This window comes from Phascolarctos cinereus, unplaced genomic scaffold (genome assembly GCF_003287225.1).
Source record: "Phascolarctos cinereus isolate Bilbo 61053 unplaced genomic scaffold, phaCin_HiC Scaffold_4;HRSCAF=312, whole genome shotgun sequence".
Taxonomy (NCBI): Eukaryota; Metazoa; Chordata; class Mammalia; order Diprotodontia; family Phascolarctidae; genus Phascolarctos; species Phascolarctos cinereus.
In genome coordinates this window covers 518,931,278-518,955,404 of record NW_027555847.1, presented here as the reverse complement: position 1 = coordinate 518,955,404, position 24,127 = coordinate 518,931,278, and the positions used below count along the sequence as shown (strand labels likewise).

The 24,127-nt window shown below is 37.3% G+C and overlaps 1 protein-coding gene across 3 annotated transcripts in view; it reads left to right on the top strand.

The window, feature by feature from the left end:
• The window catches only part of SPIRE1 (spire type actin nucleation factor 1), a 236,947-nt gene that overhangs the window by 119,549 nt on the left and 93,271 nt on the right, over positions 1-24,127 (top strand). For all 3 annotated transcript variants that reach the window (XM_020985573.2, XM_020985571.2, XM_020985572.2), the window contains exon 4: positions 22,824-22,949. In XM_020985573.2, the coding sequence (XP_020841232.1) occupies positions 22,824-22,949 (126 nt within the window). The remainder of the gene's footprint in view (positions 1-22,823; positions 22,950-24,127) is intronic.

The window sequence follows — 24,127 nt, the reverse complement described above, 5'->3', positions numbered from 1 at the left end:
ACTTCTTCATCTCTTTTTTTTTTTTTTTGGTGAGGCAGTCAGGGTTAAGTGACTTGCCCAGGGTCACACAGCTGGTAAATGTTAAGTGTCTTAAGCCAGATTTGAACTTAGGTCCTCGTGACTCCAAGGCCGGAGCTGTATGCACTGCAACACCTGCCCCCCAACTTCTTTATCACTGTGGAGAGTACATCATCCTTTTTTTTTTGAGATTCATTAATTTCTTTTTTTTTTTAGTTTTCAGCATTTACATCCACAAGATTTTGAGTTTCAAATTTTCTCCCCATCTCATCCCTCTCCAACCCCAAGACAACATGCATTCTGAATACCCTCTCCCCTTATCTGCCCTCCCTTCTATCCCTCCCCTACCCTTCTCTTATCCTCTTCCTCTTCTATTTTCCTGTAAGGCAGGATAGATTTCTATACCCCATTGCCTGTATAGCTTATTTCTCAGTTGCATGTGAAAACAATTTTTTAACATTTGTTTTTAAGAGATTGGGTTCCAAATTTTTTCCCTTCCTCCCTCCCCAACCACCCTCATGGAGAAGTCAAGCAACTCAATACAGGCCACACTTGTGTAGTCATGCAAAACATTTCCATAATAGTCATGCTGTGGAAAACTAATTATATTTCCCTTCATCCTATCCTGCCCCCTGTTTATTCTCTCTTTTGACCCTGTCCCTCCTCAGAACTGTTTGCTTCTGATTACCCCCTCCCCCAATCTGCCCTCCCTTCTGTTATCCCCCTGCTCTCTTATCCTCTTCTCCCCTGTTTTCCTGTAGGGTAAGGTAGCTTTTCATACCCAATTGAGTGTGTATGTTATTCCCTCCTTAAGCCAAATCTAATGAGAATAAGATTCACTCATTCCCTCTCACCTTCTTCCACTTCCCCTCCACTGTAAAAGCCTGTTTCATGTGAGATGATTTACCCCATTCTGCCTCTCCCTTTCTCCTTCTTCCAGTATAATCCTTTCTCACCTCTTAATTTTATTCTCCAGATATCGCTCATTCATCTTCAACTCACACTGTGCCTTCTTTCTATCAATCTGTCTATACATACAATTTTTTTCCCTCCAACTACCCTAATACTGACAAAGATCTTGTGAGTTACAAATATCATCTTTCCATGTAAGAATGTAAACCGTTCAACCTTAATGAGTCCCTTATGATTTCTCTTTCCTGTTTGCCTCTTCATGCTTCTCTCGAGTCTTATATTCAAAAGTCAGAATTTCCTTTCAGCTCTGGTTTTTTCATCAAGTATGCTTGAAAGTTCTCTATTTCACAGAATATCCATTTTTTCCCCTGAAGGATTATACTCAATTTTGCTGGGTAGGTGATTCTTGGTTGCAGCCCTATCTTCTTTGCCCTCTGGAATATCATATTCCAAGCCCTGTGGTCCCTTAATGTAGAAGCTGCTAAATCCTGTGTTATCCTGATCATGTTTCCACAATACTTGAATTGTTTCTTTCTGGCTGCTTGCAATATTTTCTCCTTGATCTGGGAATTCTGGAATTTGGCTATAATATTCCTAGGAGTTTTCTTTTGGGGATCTGTTTTAGGAGGTGATCGGTGCATTCTTTCAATTTCTATTTTATCCTCTGGTTCTAGAATATCAGGGCAGTTTTCCTTGATAATTTCTTGAAAGATGACTCTTTTTTTGATCATGGCTTTCAGATAGTCCAATAATTTTTAAATTATCTCTCCTGAATCTATTTTCCAGGTGAGAGTACCATCATTTTTCCAAGCACCCAGGCTTACAACCTTGTTATCATCTTCAGCTACTCATTCTCAGACTCTCCACCTATCCTAATCCTTTATGGTTCTATATCTATAATCCTGTGATCCTGCTTATACTTCAAATGTCTCTAACCTCATCCTTTATGGTTTGGCTGACCAAGTTTATTGACTATCAGCTCTCTATATTGACTTATACTTAAGGTAGATTTGATTTAAATATCATGTCAGTGATACAGTTTTGCTATTAGTAGTATAATTTAGTAGCAAGAACCTTGGACTAGAAGTTCTAAAACTCTGAATTCTGGTACTCCTCCTACCATTTACTTGTCCTGTGACCTTAGGTAAATTTAATTCGATAGACATTTATTGAATTAAATATGCTATGTGCAAGGAATTGTTATTTAATCTTTAAGGGGAAGTAGGAAATGAACCATTTTATACCATTGAATTTTCTAGAAAATCAGTTTACCTCTTTAAATACCAATTAAAAAAATGTTTTAATGGTAGCATCTCCAAATTTATACCTTCCCTACTTTCTTAAATATAATATATTGAAAATAAGTAAACATTTCCTTGATAACTCAGGGATATTGTTGTTTTTTTAAACATCATTTTGTATAATACATGATTCTTTCAAAGTCTATGTGTATAGATGTGCCTTCACCTTTACTCAGTGGGTCCAGACAGCTGTGATTAAAAAAAAAATTGTTCTTCTGTTAGATTTTTAATAGTTCTCTTCCCTTCTTTGCTAACTCAATAAGTGTTTTCAGGAATATGGGAGATGGTAAAAATTTTATATTCTTTGATGCCCTGTACATCTTTATTACTGCTGGATTTAACTCACAACTAGAAAGTCAGGTTATTCTGGATGTCAAGAAACATGAAGGAAGACTTTCAGTATGTTGGGTGAATGTTTCTGTAGAGGATTTAAGAAAGGACATAGAAAAGAGTTGCACCGGATGGATATGCAAGCATGGATTTGTTGTAGTCTGAATTGGAGAAGTAACCTTGCTATCCTCCCAGAACCATTGAAGTACTGAAGAATAGAAAGGCAGATTAGACAAAAAATGTTTTAATGACAATTAATATTCAACCACATTTATATGCTCTCTCTTTTTTTAATTTGGAGACTTGACAATTAGTGAAACTGCATCTATAAAGGAAAGTTACTATGATGTGAAAGAGACCACCAGTCAATTTATTCATTGTCCATATCTTAAGTGAAATATGCTTCTCTGTTGTGAGCTTCTGTCTCTTTCTGTCTCTCTTTAGGATTACTCTTTTTTTTTCCCTTGGAAATTTAGTTCTAGATGAAATATTCCTATTTTATAATAGATGTTATCTTTAGATTTAAAATGGGAGTATATGTGTATATTTGTTTGAGGGATCCTAAGAGATATTTAGAATACTTGCTGTCATCACACTTTAGTATGAAAGTTGATTATTGAAAACTAGAGATGTATTTTTGGCTCAAAGAAAAGTAAGTTTACACTTTGGACACAAATTCTCTGAGAAATTTTTATAACATTGTAGAGCTTCCTGTTAAACATTTTCAACAAGCTTTGATTTAGTATATGTGGTAGAAAGAGTTTTAAAATGTTCTATACTTTGAAAGATTTTTGCCCCTCCTTTGAATACAAAGAATTAGTCTGTGAAGCAATATGTGATCACAGAGTGGCTTCATTTGATCTAAGCAAAGAATCATACTCTGAAGTTGGAAATGCTGTCCTTTCCTGGACCTGTCATTCTTAGTTAGTGCCAAAATTTCTATACAATAAGAAAATCTATATTCAGTATTTTCTTAATTCTCAGGCACAATGAATCAGAGATAGAGTTTCTGTTTTGATTGTAAATTACGAATAGTTAGCAGTATAAACCACTTCATTAGCTAAAAAATAAACCCTGGGATGTATGCAAATTCTAATGGCACAGAATGCAACAGTCATATATGATCAAGGTGATATCTTAAGAATATTGTTAGGAAGCCTACCACAGGATATTACTATAGCATTTATTTATATCTATGTATATTTATATATTATACATATTACAAACTATATTCTAACATTTTCCCACGATGTATATAGCTTCTTAAAACAGAAATTTTAAATGACTTTTAGAGCAGTTAGACAAGATATTTGAAATTTAATCTTTGCATTTTTTCTTAGCCACTCAAATTTATTAGGAGATTAATATTCATACAAGGTTTTGAAACAAGGCTTGGCATTTTGTGTGCCCAAGACCCGTTAAGGTGGGAATTCAAAGTATAAACTCAAAGAAAAATCTCTTTATGTACTCAGTAGAGTATATAAGACAATCAAATATTTGAATAAAAAAATGTTTTGTAAAATTTCTTGGACGTAGACATTATGCTTTGTCAAAGTAACCTGCATATTCAATTTTTGTTCAAATCACTAAGAAGATTAGTGTGTTTTTATTCACGTTTAAAGGTCAGAGAACACAAGAACTGTAAATACCAGAGACTTGGCAGTTTCTGTCCTTGGATTCATTCTTAATTGACTGGGGAACAGTGTTCACTAAGCCAACCTAATTTTAACAGTGATCACAACTCAATAATCAGACAAGATGAAACACATTTTTTGACTCTCCTTGAACGTGCTCCTTTAGAAGTTAAACCAAATACATACATGAGTAATCACAACTGACTGATCCAATTGCACCTATCTGCACCAATGAATTAGCTTTTTGAAAATAAAAACTAAAAATCAGTACTGCAACACACTTGTGTGACTGGGATACAAATTTTAAAAAAATCTTATTTCCACTTCCATTTATGTTCGGTAGTTCAATCCGTGGGATTCCAAGGTAGCATCTCTATTCTACTATGTGGCAAGGCAGTTTCATTCATAATCTATATTTGGTTTTATTTGCATATAAGAAGAAAATTCTAACAAATCTGAAGTAGCATTGGAAATACTTAATTCAAAAATTAGTTCATGGTCAACCAAAATATGTATCATGTGGGTAATGACTGGTATAAAATTTTACAGTATTTAATTTTAGAGATCTGTTTTATGGTACTGACAATAATGAATTATCAAAATTCAGAGTTTTATAGGCTCTTAGAAGTCATTTAGTTCCATAACTATATCCATCTTATAAATGAAGAAACTGAGTTGAGGGAGATTAAGTGATATATGTAAGGTCACACAGATGATAAGTAGTAGAAATAGAAATTGAATATAGGTCTTCTATATTAGATTACTCTCACTGTTTAGGTGTGCTGTATTCATCACTAAAAAGCATTTGAAGTTGTAGGGCACATTTTTAGTTCTGTTTCATCAGAGGTTTTTAACTTAGAGTCTGTGATCATATTTTAAAAAACTTTTTGTAAGTATGTTTCAACATATTTGATTTCTTTTGTAATCCTGTGTATTTTATTTTATGTATTTAAAAATATTGTTCTGTGAAAAGATCCATAGGCTTCACCAGATTGCCAAAATGTTTGTAGGGGGTAGAGTGGGAGGGAAGTGCTGTCCACAACACAAAAAAGTTAAGAACTCCTGTTTTAGGGACTATAGGATTGACTGGGATTCAAAGCTCAGCCCAAACCAAAGGACACATAAAACCACTCAGTTTAGTTCTGATTAAACAAAATTCTTTTTGGGTGGGGGCTGATCAAAGAAAAGCTGAAACTTCTAGGATAATTCTATAAACTATAAGTAATTCTTTGGCCCCAGTCCCTTTTTTTTAAAGATACATTATTTGTTTTTAACGTTTTTTTCTTTTTAAATTTTGAGTACTAAATTCTCTTGCTCCCTCTCCCACTAAGTAAAAGGCAATCGATTATCAGTTAAGCTTGTGAAATCATACAAAACACGTTTCCATATTAGTCATATTCCTCTACCATGCTACCCCTCTCAAAAAAAAAAAGGCAAAAAAAAGTGAGAAAATAATGCTTCAGTTTGCACTCAGAGTTCTTCAGTGCTCTCTCTGGAGGTGGATAGCATTTTTTCATCATGAGTCCTTTGGAATTGTCTTGATTATTGTCTTGATCACAGTAGCCAAGTCTTTCACAGTTGATCACATTACAATATTGCTGTGATTGTGCACAATGATCTCCCAGTTCTCTCTTCAGTTTGCATCATTTCATATAAGTTTTGCCATAATTTTTCTGAAGCCACCTCCTTGTCATTTTTTTTTGTGTGAGGCAAATGGGGTTAAGTAACTTGCCCAGAGTCACACAGCTAGTGAGTGTTGTGTGTCTGAGATCGGATTTGAACTCAGGTCCTCCTGACTCCAGGGACAGTGTTCTATCCACTGTGACACCTAACTGCCCCTCCCTTTTCATTTCTTATAGCAGAATAGTACTCCATCACAGTCATATGCCACAATTCGTTCAGACATTCCCCAGTTGATGAGCATTCCCTCAATTTCTAATTCTTTGACTCCACAAAAAAGCTACTATAAATTTTTTTGTACATATAGATCTTTTTCCTTTTTTTTTCCTCTCCCTAGGGTAAGACCTAGTAGTGATATTGCTGGATCAAAGGATATGCACAGCTTTATAGCCCTTTGGGCATAGTTCCAAATTGTTCTCCAGAATGTTTGGACCTATTCACAACTCCACCAGTAGTTCGTTAGTGAACCTATTTTCCCTCATCCTTTCTAGCATTTGTCATTTCTGGTAGTTCAAGTAGTACCTTGGAGTTATTTCATTTGCTTTTCTTTAATCAGTAGTAATTTAGAATATTTTAACATATGCCTTTAGATACCTTTTATTTCTTCTTCTGAAAACTGCATGCTCATGTCCTTTAACCATTTATCAGTTGGGGAATGGCTCTTATTATTATTAATTTGATTTAGTTCCCTATATATTTGAGAATTGAGGCCTTTATCAGAGAAATTTGCTGTATAATTTTTTGACATTGCTTCATTGTCTGTGATACCTTTTAGCAAAATATAGTTTCCCTGATTATCTCTTTTAATTAAATTTCTTTTTGCTTTTGCCTTGTTTGAGATCATGATTGCTATCCCTCACATTTTTACTTCAGCTGAAGCATAACAGATTCTGCTTCAGCCCTTTATTTTAACTATGTGTGTGTGTCTGTGTGTATTTCTGTTACAAGCATTTCTCTTGTAAACAACATATTGTTGCGTTCTGGTGTGTAATCCATTCTGCTATCCAGTCTTTTTTAATGGGTGAGCATATTTTTTTCATTTATGATTACTGTGTATTTCCCTCCATTGTATTTTCTTCTGTTTATTCTCCTCTCTCTCTTTTTATACCATCCATCCTCAAAAGTCTGTTTTACTTCTGACCACTGCCTCCCCTAATCCATCCTTCCTTTTATCATCTTCCCCTCTGCCTTCCCCCTCTATATCTCTTATCTCCTTCTCTCTTTTTTCCCTATTTGGTAAGATAGATTTCTATTCTCAGTTTCTGTGTGTGTTGTGTGTGTGTGTGTGTGTGTGTGCGTGCGTGCCGTGCATGTGTGTGATCTCCTTCCCTCTTTGAAACAATTTCACTAATAGTGAAGTTCAAGCATTGCCCACTACTGTCCCCCCATTTCCTTCTCTACTGTAAAAGCTTTTTTGTAAAAACATTTTGTTTCTTTCAATTACATATAAAAATAATTTTTAACAATCATTTTTTAAAAATTTTGAGTTTCAAATCCTCTTTTGTCCCTCCCCTCTGAGAAGGCAAGCAATTTGATATAACATACATATGCAGTCATGTAAAACATACTTCCGTATTAGTTATGTTGTGAAAGAAAACACAGACCAAAAAAAAAAGAAAACTAAAGAAAGTTTTTTTAAAAAGTATGTTTCTGTCACTTCTTTCTCTGGAGGTGGATAGCGTTTTTCATTCATAAGTCCTTTGAAATTGTTTCTGATTATTGTATTTCTCAGAATAGCTAAGTAATTCATAGTTGGTCATTATACAGTATTGCTGTTATTTTGTAAAATGTTCTCCTGCTTCTGTTCACTTCACTTTGCATCATTTTGCATAAAAGTCTTTCCAAGTTTTTCTGAAACGTCTTGCTAGTCATTTCTTATAACACAATAGCATTCCATCACAATCATATGCCGCAGTTTGTTCAGCCAGTTCCCCTTAGTTTCCAGCTCTTCATCACCACAAAAAGAACTGCTATAAATATTTGTGTAAATATAGGTCTTTTTCCTTTTTTTTTTAAATCTCTTTAGGATACTCATCTAGTAGTAGTTACCAAAGAGTATGCACAATTTTATAGCCCTTTGGATATGGCTCTCCCAATTGATTAGATAAGTTCACAGCTCCTCCAACAATGCTTTAGTGTCCCAATTTTCCTGTATCCCCTTGAACATTTGTCATTTTCCTTTTCTGTCATATTAGCCAAACTGATAGGTGTGAGGTGGTACTTCAGAGTTGTTTTAATATGCATTTGTCTAATCAGTAGTGATTTAGAGTGTCTTTTAATATGACTATAGATAATTTTTATTTCTTATTCTGGAAATTGTCTGTTCATATCCTTTGACCATTTATCAGTTGGGGAATTACTTATATTCTTATAAATTTTACTCAGTTCTCTATTTGAGAAATGAGGTCTTTATCAGAGGAAATTGCTGTCAAGTTTTTTGACATTTATGATTACTGTGTATTTCCTTCCATCTTATTTTTTCCCTGTTTATCCTTTTCTTTCTCTCCTTTTACATTGTTCCTATTCAAAAGTATTTTGCTTCTGACCACTGCCTCCCCCAATCTACCCTCCTTTTTTAACTTCCCGTCCCATCCTTCTGTGTTGTCCACCATCCCCCATCTTCCTTTGCACTGTAAAAGCTTTTTTGTGCCTCTTTTATGTGAGATAATTTACCCCAGTCTCCCTCTCCCTTTCCCCGTCTCCCAATGTATCCCTATTTCTCATCCCTTAATTTTATTTTTTTTAAGATACCATCCCATCATAGTCAATTCATATCTGTGCCTTCTGTCTATATATATATACTTCTGCACCCTGTGCCAGCAAAGGATCCTTTATGATCTCCTGACCATTTGTTTGACTCACCGTCTGTGGGCTGAGAGCTCCAGAAGCTGCCTCTGCAGTTTCAGTCACCCCTAAGGTCTGCTGCTGGCTTGCTGGGGTTGGGGCATGGTCTGTGCTGAACTTAGCTTCACTCTCACTGCAGTGAAACAGAACTTTCCTACTGACCTTCTAAGTTGTCTTGGGCTGGAAAATTGTTTCACTCTGTTGTTTTGTTGGTTCTGCATCTACAGAATTTGCTTTGAGGCATTATTTTAAATTTGTTTGAAGGGGGGAATTTGGGAGAGTTCAGGCAAGGCCCTGTCTTTGCTCTACCATCTTGGCTTGTCCCATCTTTTATGTGAGGAAAAACTTCCCTCTTCTACCTCTCTCTTTCCTCTTCTCCTAGTGCATCCCTTTTTCTCAACATAATTAACTCACATTCATGCCTGGTGTTAATGTAGACTCTTCCTAACTGCCTAATAGTGATACGGTTCTTAGGAGTTATATGTATTATCTTCCCATATAGGAATGTAAACAGTTTAACTTTATTGAATCCCTTATGATAACTCTTTCCTGTTTACATTTTTATGCTTATTTTGAGTCTTATGTTTGAATGTCACATTTTCTCTTCAGCTCTGGTCTCTTCATCAGGAATGCTTGAAAGTCCTCTATTTCACAGAATGTCCATTTTCTCCTCTGAAGGATTATACTCAATTTTCTTGGGTAGGTTCTTATTGATTGTAATCCTAGCTCCTTTCTTTGTCTTCTGGAATATCATATTCCGAGCCCTCAGCTCCTTTAACCTGGAAGTGGCTATATCTTGTGTGGTTCTGATTACGGCTCCTGATATTTGAATTTTTTCTTTCTGGCTGCTTGCAATATTTTTTCCTTGACCTGAGACCTCTGGAATTTGGTTATAATATTCTTGGGAGTTTTCATTTTGAGATCTCTTTCGGGAGTGATTAGTGGATTCTTTCAATTTCAATTTTACTCTTTGGTTCTAAAATATCAGGGCAGTTTTCCTTGACAGTTTCTTGAATAGGGATGTCTAGGCTCTTTCTTTATGACTTTCAGGTAGTTTAATAATTCTTAAATTATCTTTCCTGGATCTATTTTCCAGGTCAGTTGTGTTTGGAAGAGATAGTTCATATTTTCTTCTATTTTTTAAAAATTCTTTTTGACTTTGCTGTATTGTTTCTTGATGTCTCATGGAGTCATTAGCTTTTACTTGCCTAATTCTAATTCTTAAGGAATTATTTTCTTAAGTGAGATTTTGTACCTCTTTTTCCATTTGCCTAATTATGCTTTTTAAAGCATTCTTTTCTTCAGTGAATTTTTGGGCCTTTTACCATTCGGCCAATTTTGTTTTTCAAGGTGTTATTTTGTTTAGTATTTCTTGTGCATCTTTTACTGAGGTGTTAATTCCATTTTCATAATTTCCTTGCATTACTCATTTCTTTTCCCACTTTTTCCTCTGCCACTCATCACTTTCTGTAACTCAGGAATTCTTGTTGAGTTTGGATCCACTTAGCATTTTCTTTGAGGCTTTACTTGTAGCTGTTTTCTTATTGCTAATTTCTGAGTTTATGTTTTAGTCTTCCTTCCTATCACAGTAGATTTTTATGGTCAAGTTTTGTTGTTGTTGCTGTTGTTGTTTGCTCATTTTCCGTCCTGTTTCTTGACTTTGGACTTTGTTAAAGTTGGGCACTGCTCAACTGGAGGTAGGGAGACACTGTGCGAAGCTTCAGGTTTTTTTATGCTGTTGTTGTCAGAGCTAGGTCTGCAAGTTTTTACTGCTTCCAAGGTGTTGTGATCTGAGGAGAGGTGTAGTCTTTACCCAGGAAGGTCCCCTGGCCTCTGTGCTAGGGCTCTTTTTGGCTCTGAAACTATGACTAGGGTCCCTTCTCTCCAGGAGCTGAAAGCTGTAGTGCTCCTCTCTGCTGTGGACCTGTGATCTTGTGATGGACAACAGTGCTCCTCTGCACTGAACTGCAAATTGGAACTGCATTTGTGCAATAGAGTTGCCAATCATCACCAGCTGCCAGTGCCAGCAAAGGGTCACTTGCAATTTCTTCCTCACCAATTGCCCAACCCTGTTACTGTCTCTGGACTGAGTACTTCTGAAGCTACTGCTGCTGTATAGAAGTCCCACCACTGGTGTTGCCAGTACTCTGGTCTGGGCCAGAACCCATCCGTGTCACAGATTTTTCTTGCTAAACTCATAAATTGTTTGGGCTGGAAAAATACCTCATTCTGATCTCTTGTTGCTTCTGCTGCTCCAAAATTTTATTTCAGGAATTATTTTAAGTTGTTTGGAGGGGAATGTTAGGAGAGTTCAGCTGGGTTGCTGCCTGTGCTCTACAGTCTTGTCTCTGCCCCTCCCTCCACCCCAACCAGCCACTTCTGATCTAAATTCCAAGGCTTCAAATTTTTTTTTTGAGTTTGAGGGGGAGCAGAAACTGTATTCAATGTCTCTCTGTCTCTCTCTCCATATATGTGTATATAATACGTATAGAGAGACCCACATTTAGTCATTGTTTATATAGAGCATATATATAAGTGTATGTATAGGCATAGTTAATTACATATTATATTTTATATGTGTGTGTGTATATATATATGTATGTACATAGTAACTATATGGAATACATGAACGTATATAATTATATTGACCTTGGAGTACTCTACACTCTTCTTCATAGTGGTTAGAGTAGACATTCTCTTGCGTAAGTAAAATTCTGTATGTGTATGTGAAGCATACCGTTATCATTAGAAATTGCGGTTTTTCCTTATATCCACAGCATATATGCAATATGCTTTATCATTCACTATTTTGAAGATCTTTAAACTCTCAGTTATCCAGAAGTCAAACTGCCAATAAACTTAGCCAGAACCTCTCTCTATAGTTTTTCTTTATGAAAAAAATATTAAACTTTAAATATTTATTTTTACTCAGTAAAGGAGAGAAAAGAGTTCAGTTCTACCCCTCAGATATGGAGGTCTTTGGGGTTGAAGATCATAGGTAGACTCATAAAACAGTCCGTTGACTACATTCCTAGTAAAGCTATTTTTCCACATTTAAATATAGTATTATTAGTCTATGCGTAGTCCTGAATGACCTACAAGTTTTGGGAGGGTCTCAGCAAGAGAGAGGGGCCAGAATCAGCTCCAGTATAAGGCTTGGCAGGTAATATAATGAAGTCAATAGTTAAGAGTTGGTCTTTCAAAATTTTTAATTTCCTGTTAATTATAAATATTGAACACTTTGGGTAGCTGAGATGGATAGAGAGTGGTAAGGGGAGAGTCTTAGACAAGAATTAAGGAATCTACTTCCTCTCTCCCTTCTTTTTAGGGATGACTCAAACTCAGAGGCCGGTAGACTTTGAACAACAACTATAGAGCAGAAGAGGCTTTAAATTAATCTTTGGGGGTTCTGGGCTTCTGGGAAGTCATTAAGGGAGAAGGATGCTGAGATAAAGACCCTGAGATATCCCTCCAGGTGGTGGGGACACTGCTGTTGGGGGCTAGAGGCCATTGAATGCTGGCAAGTAATCTGGCAAACAGCAGCAAAATCATAGTACCACATATTTGGAATTTCCTTGTATATCCAGACCCCTGAAAATGTTGACTCATCAGACTCCTTGAGGAAAAGTGGGAGAGACTTTAAAGGAGTCAGAAGAGATGTATCACCTTTGTTTTCATCATTGGATGGTAATGCACAGATCTGTTGTCCTGGCTTGTTGTTGATATACTTGAAATCTCTACCAGGGCTCTTACTTTAAAACTGGCTCCCGGGCAGTTGGAGCTTTATCAAGAGATTTCTTTAGATTTTTCTAACTTTGGGGCATTTCTTTAGCTGAAAGTGGGAGCTCAAAGGATCTGTCATAGTAAGCTAGTTTCCACTATCCTTACAAGTGAGAACAAAAATAGAGGAATATTCCCCCTGATCCTCTGCTTCATGGTCTCTGACCTTGTAGGCATTTTCCCCTAATGTTTTGAAAAGTTTATTGTCCCACTCCTTGATCACCTGAGGGATGTCTGTACTCTTTTCATGAGACAAATTGTGATAGAAGTGATATCGCCTTTTGGAAATACAGCATGGCATCAATAGAGTAATCCATTCTCCTACACTTTCCCAAGTGATGATCGTTAATTTTTTTCTTTGACATATGACTTCATTGGTGAGGGCATTCTTCTTGGGAAAGCATACTCAACCAATACTCTGCAATTTTAAATCTTAGAGATTTGCTTGGGTAACTCAGAGATTATTTGCCCAAGATACACAGCCAGTGTGTATTAGAGATATGTGGTTCTAACTACTGTTCAACATTGCCTGTAATTAGACGACTATTAATCCAAGCTGGTTAATATCATTGTTATAGGCAATTCCTGGGGAAGAAATTCTCTCTACCAATACAGATCAATAATTCTTCTGTACTTTATAGTTTTAAAGAGTTTCTTGGGTTAGGTTAACTGACTTCCCCAAGGTAACATAACCAGTATGTGTCATAGGAGAACTTCAACACAGGGCTACATCTATGATGTCACATTATATGATACTTGAAATCTTCAAAATTGTAGTCCTATGAATTAAGCCCCTAACGTATCCTGTGGAGTTATTAAACACTGATTAAATCATTCTCAAGATGGGCTTAATGTTTTGTATTTACTTTGTATTTGTAATCAGTATATAGTGGCTATGATAACTTAGTTAAAAAATAAAATTTTCAACTAATCCCTACTAATTCCCTAGCTTTTTGAGGTAAAGAGTAGCTTCCTATTGATAGATTAAGGTGATTCATATTAGTAAGTAGATAGTTCCTGTTAAAATATAATCAGTTTCATTTTTGTGATGTTTTTGGTGCCCTCCATGTCCATTGCCATCTAATTAGTTTCTCAGAAGAAGCATTCGTGATGTGTAGACATGAGGCTTCCATGTGGTCTACACATCTTGAGGCTCTTTAATTCTTTATTGCTGATCCCCCTTTCCCAGTGTTTTTGTTGTTATCCTCACCTAGAGCTGCTTATGCATTGAAGTCACCCAGCATTCAAAGTACATATTTAATTTAGAGGGTCTTATTACATTCTTTGCGTATCTTCTTTGCTTCATCATTTAAACAGAAGTGACTGCATAAGCTGCCATTAGATGCCTGTCATGAGAAATTAAATAGAAGAAGACCCTATGTCCTACAAAATTATATTTCCTGTTGCTACTGGGTGCATAATAAAACAAACTTTGCCAAAATCTTTATTTGCCTGCAAGAAGAACCTGTGAGCCATTCCTCCACTTAATTTCAACTGTCTTCAGTTTTGCTTTATGGTGGCAAAGTCAAGATTAATACTCTAGTTTAGTTGTACGGCAAGTTGGTTTCCACAGGACAAGGATTTAACATTTAGGGTACCAATGGCTAAGTTAAATTTCATATAGAGATAGAAATTGGAAGTAGACTTAGGATTTCACTGATTTAGGGAACTCTCACATGAGGAAACTTCCTCTACCAACGTAGGGTCTAGCTGTGCTTTCTGTGAAGCTTATAGACTTAAAGAACTGCTAAGAGCTCCGACAGGTTAAGTGTCTTGCCTAGGACTACACAGATTTTTATAATAAAAAAATTATAATACAAAATTAAATATTTTATGTTTATCTTATTTTATAATTTTATAATAGTTTTTTGTAATAAACCCTTTTTATCCTTAGAAAATATTAAGTCACCATAAGATTCTGATATGCTCATAGATGAGGTAGAAATAGTACTAAAAAGAAGAAAGAGAAAAATAGCATTTAGATTGAAATTCAACCTGGAAACAACACAGTTGTGATGTCAATTAATTCATAAAGTATCTAAAGAAGGAGACAGTGTTGCGGTGTAAGAGGTTGAGAGATTGTGACCCCTCAAAGACCAGAATACATGATGGGTCGCCTGGAATGAATTCACAGACTCAAGCATTCTTTAATTCAAGGTGGCAAAGATTTATTGTTATGCTTTTCAGCGGGCAAGGATTCTTAAGGATTCCTGTGAGAGACTGAGAATGCAGCTAGGGTTTATATGGAAAAGAGCATGGGAAAGAAATGCCAGGGACACCGATGAAGTAATCCAAAGGTGCAGGTGTCTTTGGGGGCTATGGATGGGAAAGTACAGGGAGTATACCGGACAGTGAGGGAGATGACAGAGGTATGGATCTTTGGAGTCTGGCAGGAAGAAGAGTCCTTGGGCTGGCCAAGGACAAAACTCCTTGGGCTAGGCAAGGCACCCCTCTCCCTCTGTCTTGATGAGAGAATGTTCTGCAACAAGGGAAAGCTTTCTCACAAGATAGGAACTACTAAGGAATTGGGAGGCTTCCAGAGACATGATCTGAGGGCTGGGGCCTTAGCAGCCCAACTCTGTATAGCTGTACCAGGGAGAGAGATAAGGGTCGTGCTGAGGCCCATGCATGAATAACTGCTAGGCACAGTGTCCTTGGGCGGGGGAGTGGTTGTCAGAGACAGCGTTTCTGAGGCTAGGGAGAAATTGGGGTACAAGTACAAGCACAAGCACCCAAACACGAGCACAAAGCACCCCATCAATAGTAGGGATGTGGAAAAAAATCTCAGGTCTGATTAATACCAAAAATAAAATTTGTCCAAGGGAATATCATCAACTACTCATCTATATATCTACTTTCCTATTTATCAGAATGATCTTCACACACATCAAGGTGCATCCTTGAAGAAGTTTCCATAGGGAAGAAGCAGGCTTTCACAGGTGACATTTTAAAGGGGGCTAAATGTTTATCATCACACAGTTAAATGAAAGAAGCAAAGTATACAAGATGCCAAGGTGTTGTAAAAAGAGTAGCGGGCCTGGAGTCTGGAAGACCTGACTTCAGATTTGGCCTCAGACACTAGCTATGTGACCCTGCAGACTTTTGTCTGCAAAATGTCTATAAAATGGAGATAATAACATCACATACTCAGTGGGGTTATTGTGAGGATCAAATGTGATAACATTTATAAAATGTTTAGCACAGTACCTGTCAGTAAGCTTCTCTATAAATGCTTATTCCCTGTTCCCCCAGGGGAATCCCCCATTGACTATAAATATTGATTGGATAGAGCAAAGCACTGCCTGAAGACTATCTTCCTACAAGCATATATCTTCCTATAGCTATATCCAAATTATCCAGAATTTCCTTGACAAATAAAACAACAGAGAGAACTTTGTTTTAGAAAAATCTGATCATTGGTATGAGATGAGGCAAAATGCAAGCAAGCATAAGCTTGTCAGAGATGTTTGCCTCCTGATGGCACATAAGCCAAATTGAAGAAGGATTTCTTAATAGATGGGGAGCTGGAAGGACCTCCAGTTCCTTCTGTTTGTCGATGCCATTGAGCATCAATGAACAGCAAACGTCAAATGCAGGCGTCAAGAACCTGTAGATCCTTATGGCCGTTCAAGAGTCTAATGTGACTATTCACACTGGAAATTAATGTCGTTTATCAAAACAAACATTTTTTTCCCTAAAAAACCTCTAGCAGAGTATAGTTTAATGCAAGTGATTATTTTAGTTTTCTGTGCTTGAACTTAAGTCTTAACTAATGTGATTGCAATATATAAAAAGCAGTTACTTGAAAGAATAGTGATGCAGTATAGGGCATCTTAACCTTTTTTATGTCCTAGAGCCCTCTGTCAGTCTGCTGAAGCCTGTTGGCCTCTTCTCAGAATCCTGTTGTTAAGTGCATAAAGTAAAATACATAAGATTTCAAAGGAAACCAATTATATTAGATACAATTATTAAAGCATTAAAAAAAACCCAAATTACAGACGCTTCCAGAGTCCCTTGAACTTGAAATGCCTAAATTTTAGACTCATTCTGGCTCCCCCCCCCCAATACCTATGGCTTAAGATGCCCATTGGTTTACTTTCAGACATAGTTTTTGGGAGACTAGAGTTTGATGAGCCAGAGAGCAAAATGTGACTTAGCTCTTTTGGTTTTGAGAATTGCCTGTGGAGTGTTGGGGGCAACCTATATCACCAGCTAATGTCAGAGGGCCCGGTATGATAATGTTTTGTCTACCCAGAAGATTTAGAAGAATTCAAGAGTTCAAATTCCTCTTGCCTAATTAGCCCTAATGGAAACACCCACTCCTCATAAATGTTAAGTAAATATTGTTTGCTACAAATTTAAGCAGAGAAAATTTTTGAGGGTGGGTGACTGGAGTGGAGGTGGGGATTTGAGTGCCTGAAAGTAGATTATATGCTGCAAGTGTTTTGGTAATTTTTTAAAAGATGAAATAAGTTCCTCTACACTACTTATTTGCTTGTTCATTCCACACTGCATAATTGGTTTAGATTTAAAGTTAGTAGGAACAGGTTGGATGAAGATAAAAGGCTATTTCTTGGAAGGCAAAATGTCTTAGACTGGGATTCAACTATGTCTTGATAAAAATTCTGGGTAGTAACTTTTTTTCACTTTTTTTTGGTGGAAATTGGAATTTTTTCACAGCAGTTACTGCCTCTTTACAGAATGAGCCTTGCAAATGAGAATAAATGAGTAAAATATTTCACAAGTATTTTGTTGCAATAGAAGCTCTTAGAGCGACAGATCTGTTACAGGATTTTGCTTTTCAGAAAGACTGTTAAGTTCTCAGTCTATCCTTGGAGCTGTTAAAGGGGAATGGTAGGTGGTAAAATGGATACAGCACTGGGGCTGGAGTCAGAGAGACCTGAGTTCAAATTTGGTCTTAGATACCAACTAGCTGTACGACTCTGGGCAAGTCACTTAACCTTTGTTTGCCTCAGTTTCCTGAACTGTAAGATGGGGATGATAATAGCACCAACTTCCAAGGCTGTTATGTGAGAATCAGATAAAATAATAATTGTAAAATGCCTAGCACAGTGCCTGGTACATAGTAAGCTACATATTTGAGAAATGAGGCCTTCATTAGAGAAACCTGCTGTAAAAAATTCCCCCCAAGTTTCTTGCTTCCTTTCTAATCTTGGCTGCACTGGTTTTATTTGTTCAAAAACTTTTTAATTTGATGTAATCAAAATTATTCATTTTACATCCTGTAAATGTTCTCTGTCTCTTATTTTGTCACAAATTCTTCCCTTATCCATAAATCTGACAGAAAAAAATCTATATAATTTGTAATTTTTATGTCAATTATTCCTTAAAGAATCTTTCATCCAAAAGATTTATTACTTACAGAAAAGTTATATTTAAGTATCTTCTGGTCAAAGGTAAATTAAATTTAATACAAGTTAATTGAAAACCCACTCTCTGGCAAAATTGTTTTGTAGGTGGCTTTTTCTTCAGCATTTCTCTAATTCTCTTTTTAAAAAATTAGTGTCAGTGTTTTCATGTTGTCCTCTTGTTGCCATTCCTCTTCCCTTGAAACATTCTATCTAGGTTTTTTTTTGGTGGGGGGGACAGTGGTCTAGTTCCTTCTCATCCCCTCTGCCCACTAGAAATTTTAAATATCCCATCAAAGAGATAACTAGCTAATTCAATCAATTAATCCAGATCATTGTATTAATAAATCTACCTGTGTTTAATGGGGAAACTCTTCCCTTTTGATAACAGTCTTGTAAAGATAATTCTTTAAACTGATATAGTGACTTCCCCTTGACCGAAATGCATTTCCCTCTGCCTCCTGGCTTCCTTCAAGACTCAGCACAGATCCCATCTCTGGAAGTCTTTGGCACCTCACCCTACATGCTCGTACTCTCCCTTAGAGATTATCTCCAATTTTACCCAGTTTATATCTTGTATGTATATAGTCATTTGTGTGTTGTCTGCTTCATTAGGGAGCTTCTTGAACTCAAGAATTATTAGTGCCTCACACTTAGCAAGTGCTTAATAAATCTGATTGACTTGCCTAGGAGTGGGAACTTCAAGGTCTCTGATTAATGTTGGAAATCAACTTGGGGGGAAGATGGGGAGTAGGTCAGAAAATTCGGAGCTCTCCAGATTTCCTCCACAAACAAGACAAAACAGTGCCTCAGGGTGAACATCTGCAAAACTAAACCAGAGTTGCAGCAGAACAGTGGTCCTCCTGAGACAATTGGAGAAGATCTGAAGAAAGAACCGGATGTGGAGGTTTGGCCTGTGTGAAGTATGAATACCTCCAGGCTATCTTCACTGAATCAACAAACAATAAATCCTGGGAGCAGCTGGATTGAGTAGTAGCCTCAGCCACAGGAAATCTTACCTGCGGACAGGGGGTCAGACTTCTGAGCTGGGGAAGATTAAAGAAACCTTTGCTGCCCGAGGGACATCAGGCCCAGCTGTTCTGTGCTGCTTAGACAGTCCAGCAAGAAGGAACCAGCATACAACTGATGAATGCAGAAACAGTGGGGCAGGGGTGCTGCTAGCTATGGGCACTTACAGGAAAGCTGAGTTCTTGGCTTTGGTTCCAGGCCAGAGGGGAGAATTGAAAGGTATAGCCACTAGAGGGTCCTCAAGAAGCAAGACATTTCCAGCACAGTGTTCTGGGTGCCCCTAGCTGTGGCTTGGAGGAAGAAAGGAGTGCAGAGCTTGGGCCCAGGACAAAGCTCAAAAAATAACAGTAAGAAGGACCTGAGGCCAGAGGCACCATCTCCTACACTGTAGAACTAGAGGTGATTGTAATGACAAGCTAATAAAAATAACAAAACAAAAATGCGGAAGCAAAGGAGAAGGAGCCCAACCATAGACATCTACTATGGAGATAGAGAAGACTGGGGTTCATCTTCAGAGGATACTGAAGCAAAAAAATAAAAAAAGCCTCTCCTACCCCAAAGAGTAATGTCAAATGGTTACCTGCCCAAAAAGAATTCTTAGAAGAACTCAAAAAAGATTTTAAAAATCAAGTAAGAGAGATTGAGGAAAAAGTTTAAAAAAAATAAGAACAATCCGAGAAAACCAAGAAGATTATGAAAAGAAAGTTAACCAACTGGAAAAGGAGATCCAGAATCATAAGGAAGAAAATGACTCCTTGAAAACTAGAATTGGGCAAGGGGAAATCAATGATGTTATAAGAGACCAAGAATAGAATGTGAAACATTTCATAGGAAAAACAACGATATGGAGAATAGATCAAGAAGAGAAAACATAAGAATGTGATACCTGAAACCTGCAGTCAGTGTAAAAATCTTAATACAACAATACAAGAAATAATTAAAGAAAATTGCCCTGAAGTTTTAGTACAAGAAGGGAAAGTAGAAATAGAAAAATATCCACCAATCGTTGCCTGAAAGAGATCCCAGGATGAAAACTACAGGAATATCGTAGCCAAATTCCAAAACCCTCAGGTTAAGGAGAAAATATGAGCAACAAGAAAAAAACAATTCAAATACCATGGAGCCAGAATTAGAATTACACAAGACCTTGCAGCAGCTACACTAAAAGACCACAGGTCTTGGAATCCTATATGTCAAAGAACAAAAGAACTAGGGTTGTGACTGAAAATACCACACCCAGCAAAGTTAAGTATAATCCTGAATGAAAAAAAAATGGACACTTAGTAAATTGACAGACTTTAAGGATTTTGTCGCAAAAAAGACCAAAACTTAATTTGACATGTAAGAGCCAGGAGAAATATAAGATATACATCAAAGATCAATTACAAGGGACTCAATAAGAACAAATTTTTTACTTTTTATACGTGGGAATGTAAAACATATGCCTAAGATTGTCATTAGTAATTAGGTATTTAGAAAGAGACATTGGAATAGAGCTGAGTATCATGTGATCCAAAAAAGCAAAATGGTATAGGAAAAGGTAAAAATAGTAATTACCTTATCCAAAGGAGGAATGAGAGGAAGAACTGATACAGAGGAATGGGATGGGGTAGGAGGGTCAGAGGCGTCAGATTGATGATCTGGAAGAGGAGCTGGGCTAACTGTGAGGGGCTCCTGAAGGGTGAGCAGGGTTAGAGCAGCAAGTGAAAGACCCGAACTCAGAGCTGCAGAGTCTAAGTCGGCAAGTGTAGACCCCTCCCAGGGAAGCTAATGTGACCACAGTCTTGGACCAGGAGCTGCAGAATGATCGCCAACTGATGTGATGGTTGTCAGGAGTATCAGACCATTTAAGGGAACCTGAAGCTTCTTCCCGACCATCTGGGCCAACAGCAGGAGTTGTAACTGAGACAGATGGCAGAGGCCAGCAGGCTCAGGGGTGGAACTGGAAGGTGCTGGAGCAGGTACAGAGTGATCAGGAAGGCCAGAGCCAGGTAGTGGATGCTGCCAGGGTGGAGGCACAGGATATTCTGCAGGAGATCGATCTTGTCAGGGTCATGGTGTGTTCTTTGCAGGCCCAGATTCAAGGGGATCCCCCACCTTGCCCAGACTCTGTGATCTCTAGCTCTGACCTGAGCCTCCCAGACAGTAACAGCAGCTGGGGCATACCTTCTCCTTAGACAGCCATACCAGCAGACCTCCAGAGCCACACTGAATCCAGCACAGAATCCAGTATGGAGCACAGCATGCCCAGGCCTCCTGTTGGGACACCCCCCCCCATCTAATGGGTCAAGCAAGGCCCCCAAGTTGCTCCTTAGTGACTTCTGAATGAGCTGGCTAGCACTCCATGCCATGGCTTGCTGAAGAATAAAGGAAAGGCCTCTGGGCAGAGTAAAGCAGCTCATTTCCAGCAGCCTCCCCTTCCCCCAGGGCCTTTAGTGGCTTTCTCTCCCCTCCAGAAGATTTCTTGAGGGCCTGCTGGCCCCAAATCCCTGCACTCTGCTCACTGGATCACATCTGTTCGTCTTCCTCATCTCCCCCATTCTCCCCTTCCCCTATACCCCAAATCTGGCATAAAAAGTATTAACTGCAAAACAAGCAAATAAACAAAAAAAAAACCCTATCTAGTGCTGGGACCCTACTCACATCAGATCTTCTAAGCTCTAGTGCTTAGCACAATGCCTGGCTCGTAGTATGTGCTTAATAAATATTTGTTGACTGCTACTTGATATTTCAGGGGTAACCCTGTGGATCATTACTCCTAACACTATAGCTTCTTAGCCATTATTGCTCTGCCTTTCCATGAACAGTCAGCCAGTTAACTTAGTTTTTTAAAAGTATAGGCATTTATTAAGACGGATGGAACGTGTGAGCTGAAAGTACAGCAGTAGGGAGGCACTTGTGTAGGATACACATGTAGGGAAGGATAAGTCATCTCCTGGTATTTCAGAGACTAGAAGTTCTTTTTATAAAGTCCTTACATTGTTACGTTGAGGTGTAAGTCTGTTGACTGACCAGCTCACCTGAGCTCCTTAAGATTGATGCCTTTTTTTATTCCATAAATAGCACTTCTTTCTGCTTCAAGGTTTGGTTTCCCCTGAAACTGCCTCTGGTGACTATCTCCTTGCATCCATGTTTGTTCTTAGGTGGGTTTCTTTGCTGGATGCATCGCCTTCTACTGATCCATTAGGTCTGATGACATGGTGGGGGTAGGGAGGTGGGATGGGGTTAAAGGGTCTTTCCTTTGGCTTCTTTCTGATACAGGTGAAATGATTTTGTCTCCACAAAGTTCTCCTGAGGCTGAGTGCCGAATGGCTTGCTATTTTTTAGGGAATGACAGGATGTTTCCTCTATAGTGTTAGTTGTCCTTATCTAGTGGCTAAAATCCTAATCTATCTTTGTAGCCTGAGTTGTGTACTGTTGCTCTCCCCACATCATATAGTCCCATCAAACTAATCTTCTCTTTGTTCATTACATGACACCTTATCTCCTCATCTGTGTGGCTTTGGTACTAGCAGTTCTCCTTCCCCAGAAAGTACTCTTACCTCATCCCTGCTTCACAGAATCCATTATTTCCTTCATGGTGGAACTCAGACTCCACCTTCTACATGAAGCCTTTTCTCATTCTACCACAAATTATAGTGTCCTCCTTGCCTAAATAACTTGTATTTAACTACTTTGCATTTATTTTGTATACGCTTAAGTATATACATGTTATTTCCCTGGTAGAGGGTAAGGCATTTGAGAGCAAGGATTGTTTCACTTTTTTTGTCTTTGTAGCATCAGCTAGCACTAGCCAGGGTTCTGGAACTTCACAGGTGCTTAATAAATAAATGCATGTTAATTGATTGATTTGTAGTAAATGTAATTGATTGTGTAGGAAAAAACCACATAAAACATTTTTATTATTTTACTGTTTTATTCCATAGTTGTGTGCTGCCCATCTACCAACTCAATCAGAGGCACCAAACCACTACCAGGCAGTATGTAGAGCATTATTTGCTGAAACAATGGAGTTGCACACATTTCTTAGCAAAATTAAGAGTGCAAAGGAGGTAAGTACTGTTTGATATTTTACTGGCGTTTTGAAGATAAGCAAATGTTAACCATGATGAGAATTTTTAAAAATTCACTGAATCCATTCAGAAATACTTAGCATTCAGAATGCTAAAAATTCTTTGTAGAAGGGATTCATACATAGATGAACACCAAGGTCTCATCCAGCTGTAATCAATAAATAACTCTCATTTAGATAGTACTTTAAGGTTAACAGCTGTGTAAAGTAGGTAGCACAAATATTGTCCTGGTTTTATAGATGAGGAAACAAGGCTGGTATGTTAAATGACTTGATGACAAGCCTGAGGCTACACAGTTACTAAATATTTGAAGCTATAAGATTCTGTGATCCTGTGTCATTTGCTTAACTAAACATTTGTTCAGTATTTTTTTAAAAACCTTCTTTTTACTTTTTTTCTTCAGGAATTTCATGTTTTTAAATATCATAATAGAAACTCCATCTTTAAATTGGAAGAATTTTTAAAAAGCTTTTTTACGAATATAAATGTGCAACCAAATTGGAACTTATTTACTTAATGGATTTTCTATGTTCTTTGTTCCTCATTTTGTCTCTCTCTTGCTTCCCTATTTAAAAAAATCCTTCATGTATGAAGGCAAAACTTACATCTTATAGTTTATTTTTAGCAGGTTGGTTCAAAAAAACTTTGATGGATAAAGGAGATTAAAATTAAGAAGTTTTAATCCAAAACCTCCTTTTAGCCATTTGACTTACCTATGATACTTAGCTCTTCTTTTTAACAAAATTACTTAGTTACTTGTAATTTAATCCTGAGCTGAACATTTAATGTTAAAAATATTTATAAAAGTCTAAACATATGATTCTATTTGTTTGAGAAAGTAAATCATCATCTTTCATTTCTTTTCTGGCTAAAATACATAATCTAAAATAAAGCAACACATTGACATTTAGATCATCTATGCTGTGGAACCACTGAAAAGGGATTTAGAATGCTAGATTCAAGCAGCAGTTAATCAATCCAAGATTTCATCCACTAAAACTTCTTATGGCTGTTTAATCACAGACCACTACGATCTGCATCATGTTACCATTTTAGAACTATGTGTGATTCTTTGCCTTTGTTCCTTTTTTCCCACACAATAGCACCGAGCTAAAAGGGAGTTTAATCTTACCTTTTCATTTTACAGTTGAGGAAAC